The sequence below is a fragment of the Phytophthora sojae genome (genome assembly GCF_000149755.1).
Source record: "Phytophthora sojae unplaced genomic scaffold PHYSOscaffold_7, whole genome shotgun sequence".
In the NCBI taxonomy this organism is placed as follows: Eukaryota; Oomycota; class Peronosporomycetes; order Peronosporales; family Peronosporaceae; genus Phytophthora; species Phytophthora sojae.
In genome coordinates, this window is record NW_009258121.1 from 3634723 (window position 1) to 3642479 (window position 7757).

Here is a 7757-nt window from a genome sequence, read left to right on the forward strand (position 1 = left end):
ACATAGTGTCGACACAGTAAATTACTGCAATCATGTTACGACTGTACCTACTTACAGGCACTACTCCACGGTCGCAACATCCCAGTACGAGCTGTTGATCTTGAGGAACAAGATCATCTCAAGCATCATGGGGGAGAGGTGGTGGCGCTCATGGCGCAGCATAGCGCGCGCAATGCTGAAGAGCCTCTCAGCCATGTTTGAGGTAGGAGGAATCGCATTAAGCAGCTCGTACGTGGCCGACGCAGCAGCTACCTTGCGTCGCTTGAGCGCACGCACAGCGAAACCTTCCTTGTCCGCCGGCGTGCAGTCCACGCCTTCCACATGATCCTGCGTGCGCTTGAACGGCTCCAGCGCAGCGACTTCGTCGTCCGTCAGCAGGGCCGCCTGGTCGTCCAGCACCTTGACGACCGCCTGCACGAAGACGGCGGAGTGGACTATATCCGCGTCGGTGGCTATGCATAAATAAAAACATATAAAACGCAGTAGTTAAGTAGAAATACCATCAGACGAAGAGTGAGCGATGATCCTTACCGAGATAATTCGCGAACGAGGGGTGGCTCTTGAGGAGCTCGTCGAATAGGACACGAGCGTCCAGCAGCGTAAGGCCGTCGCCCTGCAGGTGCTTGGACACGGACTCGACGTCCCGGAGGCTTGCCAGCAAAGTCTCCAGCTTGCGGTGGGCTGAGCGTGACGGAAGGAAGTCCGCGAGCTCCTCGTCGTCCGCCGAAATGAACGGTTGAAAAGGTCGACGACCAGCGCTTGTCCTGTCTGAGGACAGCGGCCAATGGGGTCTTGGCACTAATTTCAAACAAAACCCAAAAACAAAGACCAATTTAGTACCAATACAAAAACCAAATAAAATAGCAAACAGAGTACTTACCACAATTTGGCTGCTTGTTTTAAAGTCCGCAACTTACGCATAAGCTGCTGGATCTCTTCGAGGATGCTGTCGTGGGGCTCCAAGTAGTCTCGCACCGCCAAGTTCAGGCGGTGGCTGGCACAGCCGATTAGCGGCACACCGAGTAGGTTCGCAAGCCGCTTGTTTACTCCGCAGTTGTCACCAACCAGGAATAGACATCCGGAGATAGACTTACCAAAAAAGGGTAGGAACCTTTTAATCGCCGTCAGATGGCCGTCAGCGCTCAGCCGGTCGTCAGGCTCATCCATGACAGGCGCTAACGACAGCAGCGGGTACTGGGGGCCTGTCGCCGTCTCAAAGCAGCCATACACTGCCATGTAGTGCTCCGTGCCGTGGGTCCACCCATCAAGGACCAGACCAAAACGCTCGGGCATGGTGTCGCCGATCATCGTCTCCATGGCCTTGGTCACGGCCTCCATGATGGCGGTCAGCGTCTCCACGGAGATGGGAGTTAGCTTCGTGTATCTACATAACATACGGCATTAGCACACATGTAAATCACCAAAATAGATATGAAAATACGTACTGTCGCGTTTTCTTGGACTCGCAAAAAGACAGCGGTAGATTGCCCGTGACGATCCAGCGCAGCCACGCGTAGCGGTTCGAGGCCTTCTGGGTGACCCACGGCAGTAGGGTCCCCGTCGCAGTGTATTGCTGTGATTAACTGTGTTGTACTTCAGCATATTTTTGTTGTTCGCTTACCAGCAAACTTGCCGGTTTTCCTGCTTTACAGAGCTGCGGCATGCTTTTTTGTGTGGTGGGTGCACTATGCCTAACTTTAGTTAAGCTTAGTTTGAAGAAAGCGCTAGGCCTCTTCCAAAGTAGTAAGCAATATGTGCATAACTGCAGCTTCGACTTGGAAGTTCGAGGAGGTCGAGTCGAACTGGCTGCGCGCAATCTCACCCAGCGTTGATGGTCCTGCTGGTCCTCACTCGCTTGACCTGCAACTATGACGAACCACCGTGAGCGCACTAAACGGACCTCGCACGTCGGAGCATGCTCCAGCTCCGCAGCAAGCTCACAGCTCGCCACCTCTTCGTTCATGACCCTCTCTCTTTTCACTTAGTCGAGACGCAGTGGATTCTCTCCTGCATACGTTGACCTGCGCGTTTACAGCGATGCAGCCGCCGCAACCATTCTGCAGCTCGAGGTATCCACACGCTCCAGCCCTACCTATTCCTGACATACCCAACGCCAGTCAAACCTTGTCACAGCTTTTCTGCCCCACCGCCTCCTTCCCAATCTTATCTTCATCATTCCCCCACCGCATAACCGCCCATTCATCAGCTCACTCCGCGCAGCACAAGCCGAAGCCAAGACAACATGAGCACCGACAACAAGACCGAGGGCGTTATCCAGGCCGGCAGCCTGTACCGCAAACGCGGCGGCCTGCTGGCCAAGCTCACGGGCGGCAAGCAGCTCGTGTACGTGGAGGCCAACGACAAGCTGAAGAACGTCAAGCTCTTCGAGTCTGAGACCAACAAGGCCTCGCCCCTGGCCACCGTGGACCTGGCGGCTGACGCCACCGTCGAGTTCGACGCGTCCATGACGCACGGCATCAAGCTGGCCAACCCCAAGGCCACGGAGGTGTTCGCGGCCGAGAGCAAGGAGAAGCAGGAGGAGTGGCTCAACTCGTTCATCAACGCCGGCGCGCAGTACCGCGAGGTGTTCAACGTGGCCGACACGGCCAAGATCAAGTCGTTCTACGAGCTCAAGGACTTCGACATGGCTGGCAACGAGGTGTCCATGGCCAAGTACAAGGGCAAGGTGGTGCTGGCCGTGAACGTGTCGAGCAAGTGCGGCCTGACGCCCACGAACTACCCGGAGCTGCAGGAGCTGTACGCCAAGTACAAGGACGAGGGTCTGGAGGTGCTGGCGTTCCCGTGCAACCAGTTCGCCGGCCAGGAGCCGGGCACCCACGAGGAGATCATGGAGTTCGTGAAGCAGTACAATGTGACGTTCCCGTTCTTCGAGAAGCACGACGTGAACGGCGCGACGGCTCGGCCGGTGTTCACGTACTTGAAGACGAAGCTGCCGGGCTCGTTCGGCGACTTTGTGAAGTGGAACTTCACCAAGTTCCTGGTGGACCGCAACGGCCAGCCGTACAAGCGGTTCGCCCCGAAGGACCGTCCGCTGTCGTTCGAGGAGGACATCAAGACGCTGTTGGCGCAGAAGGCTTCGGAAGAGTAAAGGTCGAGTTGGCGGTGCGCGCTGAAGTCGCAGCTATGACCAGCGTTGTTAAGAAAAAATGTTGTTTATTGACCTTTCTTGTTTGTTGCCTGTAGCATCCGATGTGCTTGCCTTGGGTGTTGCTTTTTGAATTTATGATATTTGGCAACAGTATCCATAGCTTTGATGCAGCACGAACTGGAACGCCATTGTCCCGAGGCAACCATAGACGCAAAGCTGGGGTATTGTACGGTAAGGCGAAGATGTGAGTCGAGTGTGGCAAGCAGCGAGCTCATCACATCGGCTTGAGACTGCCACCGATCGATCACTGACACGAACCACCACGTGCTTTCCGTCGGTGAGAACAGACTCTCCAGCGATTCAACAGGGTACTGGCGCACCAGAAGCAGAGTCATAGTGAGCCACGAGCGAATTGCGCCAACGTCCTTGTTGAAGACTACGAAACACTTCAACATGCGCTTCGAGATTTCACGCGCCCACTTCGCGCCTTCAGATGAACGTTCTCTATCAAACAGCATCCGTTCTGTAGGCCGAGGAGAGGAGTATAGCGCCACTAGAACACGCAACGCAAGGACAACAAGTCCATGTGCTCGTCTCCGTGGAGTTTGGACTAGTAGAAATCGATCCATGACTCCCATCAAGTCCTCCAATATCAGTAGCGGTCGAAGCTTCGTGACGTGGAACTCGTTGCTAGAGAACAGGGACTCGCTTGCACGCAGCGACGCTTCTTGGACGCGGATGGATTCGGGGTGGGCCGACCGCATGCTGAATAACTCGTTCCACATCTCGAGCTGGCCCGCTTGGCACTGGAATCGAATCGATGCTTGACATGCCAACGATATGATCCGACCTAGAGCCCATTGCACCTCTTCCTCGCGCAAGTGCGACCGCAGCAATACGCGCAACAACTGCACACTCTTTTGGGTCGCTAGCGTCGTGTCCACCGCAGCCTGGGCCTGAGGATGATCCGCTATGGCATTGTCAATACAAGTCAGGTTCCTGTACACACTGTGTATCATCCGGCTTCGCCTCCAGTTCTCCTAGTGCATCGTGAATTTCTTGCTTGGCTGCTGCCAGCCCCGCAAGGCTCATGAGCTTCGCTTGCTGCATCATCTTACACTTCTAGAAACCCTAGAAGTAGTGAACGTCGGCCGAGAATAGTGTCGAAACCAACTCAATGCTGAGACTTTGCGTCGTGACATCCAAGGAATGGCATCCACAGCAGTGGAGGCGACTCGAACTCCGAGTGTTGAGCTGCGTGACCGAGTTGAACTTCTTCCCGGGAAACTTGCCTTCGGCTTGGCTTCTTCAGCACTCTCAGGTGAAAAGGCAGCCACGCCCAGACAAACTGAGAACCCCAAGAGCCCAACGGAGGATGATTGCCGTCTTCTTGATGACGAATTCGTCTGCATGGATGGCGACTTAGTCTACGCTCGGTTCTTCGCAGATTTCGGGCCCTTGCACTTGTCGCGAACCGTGCGCTTCTGTCGCGACTTGGAATCGCGCTTGGACTTGAAAAACTCAGTGGGAAGAAGTGGAAGGCGACTGGTGCTCTACTGCAGCGATCACCCTCACAAGCGCGCGAACGCGATGACACTGCTCGCGATCTTCTTGGTCTTGGCCCGAGGGTTCTCGCCTGAGCTTGCTGTGACCCGAGTGTTGAAGGACGGCAAACTGCAGCCTCCATTCGGCTTTCGAGACGCTTCTTGCGGAGTGTGCACATTCTTCATCACCTTGCTGGACTGCGCTCGAGCGGTGCACAAGGCGGTATTGAAGTCGCTGTGGAGCTACCAGAGCTTTAACATTGACGAGTACGACCACCTCGACCGTCTGGAGAACGGCGACATCAACTGGATCGTGCCTGGAAAGCTGATCGCCTTCAGCGGCCCGCAGCGTGAGCGCATCGTCCTGGACGCCGAGTCCGGCGCGTCCACACTGCTCGCTCGAGACTACGCTGCGCTCTTCCGGACATTAGGAGTTACCTGCGTGATCCGCTTCAACGAGGCCACCACGTACGAACGAAAGGCCTTCATCCACGCCGGTCTGCGCCATATCGATCTCCCATTCCCTGATGGTAGCAACCCCAGCGACGACATCCTCCACAAGTTCATCCGCGTACGTCTGCGAAAGCTTCTAGCGTCTGCTGTCATGATAACTTACCTTCTTGTATTGCAGGTGTGCGAGCGTGAGACTGGTGCTGTGGCCGTCCATTGCAAGGCCGGCCTTGGACGCACAGGAACCGCCATCGCTGCGTTCCTCATGACGAACTACCGCTTGTCAGCCACGGAGGCCATCGCTTGGTGCCGGATCTGCCGGCCAGGGAGCATCGTCGGCCCCCAGCAGCACTTCCTCGCCGTTAAACAGCCCGAACTCCACGCACTCCCGTCCATCTTCGAAGTAGTCCCTGTGACCAAACCACCACAGCCACAACGTCAGTCCAAGAAGAGCTCCATGCCTACCAAACTCGAGCGCCTTCCACGCCATCACCAGCCGAGAGCGCACGTAAGTTCCAGGTGAAGAAAAACAATTTATATTCATTGCTTTCTCGCTACGTGGACCCCGTTGCATAAAATTGTTGGTCCCTATCTGTCGGAATCGAGCCCGCGGTCATCTCTCTCTCCGTTCCCTCGCGGTCCAAGCACTCGCAATCAGAACTCCCCTCATACGTTGGAGGAGCCGGCGTCATGCTTGGAGGTCCTCGCCCACGCAGCAACACATATTTAGCTAGTTCGTGGCCTGCTACGCCGCTCCGTCGTCGCGCTCCCAGTCCTCCCCACGGCCCGTGCGCCTCACCGCACGCCGCTTATACTCCACTTTCTTGTCCCGTCACGTTGTTTTTTCTGCTTGTTTCGCTTGGTTTTCTCCTCCGCATGCACTCGGACGTGAGCTGCGCGCAGCGCTCACTTGTTGGTTCCCGTTACCGGTGGGGTGACCTGCTGTCGGCTCCCCACCTCACGCCCGTATTTTGGGCCCGAGTATTGGTATATGCCTCGCAACAGAATAGGTCACCCCGCGCACCGCTCCGTAGGTCGACGACGACGCGTGCACCACCTGGGAACTCGCGTAGTCGGCCACGCCGGTCACAGTGCCGTACACGGCCCCCGTCGCCGACGCCACCTTGTGCGTCGTGTAGTTGGCCGCTCCGACCACCGTGCTGCCCGTCTTGTGGGCGACGTTGGACACGGCGCGAACAGCCCTGTCCTTGGTCCTCACGGCCATTTGCTGGCCCTCGTAGAGCTTCGTGAAGGCCACCGAGATGGTGGCGTCCACCTTATTGTCCATGGAGTCCAGCACCGGCACCACCAGCGACTGGTCCACGTCGTAGAGCGTCTTGCCCGAGACCGTGGCCAGCACCGTGTTCACCGTGGCCTCACCCAGACGGGCGAACGGCTTCACGACGCGGAAGCTGGTCGTGTAGTCGTACACGCTCTTGGTCGTTTCGTAGTAGTACGACGCGCGCATGAACCAGGGGCGGTGCGTCTCGGCCGCGGCCAGCGTCTTGGTCGACGACTGCTCGGCCGGCGTCCAGTCGGCGCTGAAGACCAGATGCATCGTGTTGGGCGCCGAGACGGGGCCGAACATGAACGTCATCTTGCTGTCGTGGGAGTCCTGCACGAACTCCTTCAGGCTCCGCCTAGCGGACACCAGCGGCTTTGCCTGATCTTGCTGGAGCACTTCAATCGTGACTTCCTCAGACTCCGCCGTCGCCTGCATGTCGCTGTGGGTAATCATAGATGATTGCGTCGCAGTTAAGAACACACACATGCATAACCGTTAGATAGCTGGATCGGGCACATATCATTCTCGGAGGAGACAGAGACGTACTAGTGCAGGGCCTCGTTGATCTCGATGAGTTTGTTGTGGCCGACGGGCGCGAACCGCGTGTCGTGCACGTTATCGCCCACGGCCAGCCGTATGCCGTACCTGGCCTCCGGCCCTCCGCTCTGGGCCAGCGAGGCCTCGAGGCGATGGACTGCAGCACGTCAAAGAGAGACAGCAACAGCAAGGGTCAGCAACACGAGCGACGGCCGCAGATAGTCGGCAGCTTGTATGTAGTACGCACCCCTCACGGCCAGTGTCCCGGACACCGCCATCCTGATCCCCACCGAGACTTCGCACTCGCTTGGCCAATTCGGAAATGAACTGCCGCCTTTGGTCGCGCGGGCGCAGAGCGGAGCCATCATCCGGAGCGGAAAGTTCCGGCTGCCCTCTGTGCCCTCTCGCCCGCGATGGTGGGCGCAGCGTCTCTGTCCCACCGCACTCGGCGATTGTATGCTGCGACACAGTGGACACCCGACAGAGTCAACGCTGGACTCGCTAACTGCCGCCAGCCTGCCTGGCCTGCTCGCTGCTGCCAGGATAGCAGGCAGCAGCCAAGCCGTCCTGCCAGCCGCAGAGAAGCCCCTAGGTGCTGTCTCAAGCACGCGCATAACGGCAAAGGGGGGAATTTTGGCTGCCCGCCAGCAGCGCGGCGGGCGGTCACGGCTGAAAAGTAGCCGAGCAGACGCCGCAAAGGCAAAGATCGGCGCCCCGGCTCCGCGCAAGTGACAGGAATTTTGACATGCAACTCTGACGTAGAGCGAGTCATTTTGCCAGTTGTCGAGGCGAGCAGTACAGTATCCTTACAATGTAATAGGGACCAGGAATT

The 7757-nt window shown here is 57.4% G+C and overlaps 4 protein-coding genes across 4 annotated transcripts; 2 read left to right on the forward strand and 2 right to left on the reverse strand.

Annotated features, from left to right (window-relative positions):
- Positions 1-60: 60 nt before the first annotated feature.
- PHYSODRAFT_337039 (hypothetical protein) lies at positions 61-1963 on the reverse strand (the record flags this gene model as incomplete). Its single annotated transcript, XM_009534657.1, has 5 exons — positions 61-452; positions 532-798; positions 918-1384; positions 1446-1531; positions 1823-1963. The coding sequence occupies 5 exons, from the start codon at positions 1961-1963 to the stop codon at positions 61-63; spliced, it is 1353 nt and encodes a 450-aa protein (XP_009532952.1).
- A 255-nt stretch (positions 1964-2218) lies between these two features.
- On the forward strand, positions 2219-3182 carry PHYSODRAFT_355229 (hypothetical protein). Its single transcript, XM_009534658.1, has one exon. It carries the CDS (start codon positions 2243-2245, stop codon positions 3107-3109), a length of 867 nt encoding a protein of 288 aa, XP_009532953.1. The 5' UTR covers positions 2219-2242; the 3' UTR covers positions 3110-3182.
- A 1337-nt stretch (positions 3183-4519) lies between these two features.
- On the forward strand, positions 4520-5615 carry PHYSODRAFT_317609 (hypothetical protein; the record flags this gene model as incomplete). Its single annotated transcript, XM_009534659.1, has 3 exons — positions 4520-5224; positions 5285-5493; positions 5534-5615. 3 exons carry the CDS (start codon positions 4520-4522, stop codon positions 5613-5615), a joined length of 996 nt encoding a protein of 331 aa, XP_009532954.1.
- PHYSODRAFT_287004 (hypothetical protein) lies at positions 5614-7226 on the reverse strand. The gene is made up of 3 exons (XM_009534660.1): positions 7173-7226; positions 6935-7082; positions 5614-6827 (listed from the first exon to the last, which is right to left on the reverse strand). Exons 1-3 carry the CDS (start codon positions 7201-7203, stop codon positions 6062-6064), a joined length of 945 nt encoding a protein of 314 aa, XP_009532955.1. The 5' UTR covers positions 7204-7226; the 3' UTR covers positions 5614-6061.
- Between the last annotated feature and the right edge of the window lie 531 nt (positions 7227-7757).

Excerpts from the sequence above, each read along its gene's own strand:
- PHYSODRAFT_287004 (XM_009534660.1), bottom strand. The coding sequence starts at position 7,203 with ATGGCGGTGTCCGGGACACTGGCCGTGAGGG. Across the intron at positions 7,083-7,172 it reads CGGGACACTGGCCGTGAGGG|TCCATCGCCTCGAGGCCTCG; the intron begins GTGCGTACTACA and ends GACGTGCTGCAG. Across the intron at positions 6,828-6,934 it reads ATCAACGAGGCCCTGCACTA|CGACATGCAGGCGACGGCGG; the intron begins GTACGTCTCTGT and ends GATTACCCACAG.
- PHYSODRAFT_355229 (XM_009534658.1), top strand. The coding sequence starts at position 2,243 with ATGAGCACCGACAACAAGACCGAGGGCGTTATCCAGGCCGGCAGCCTG.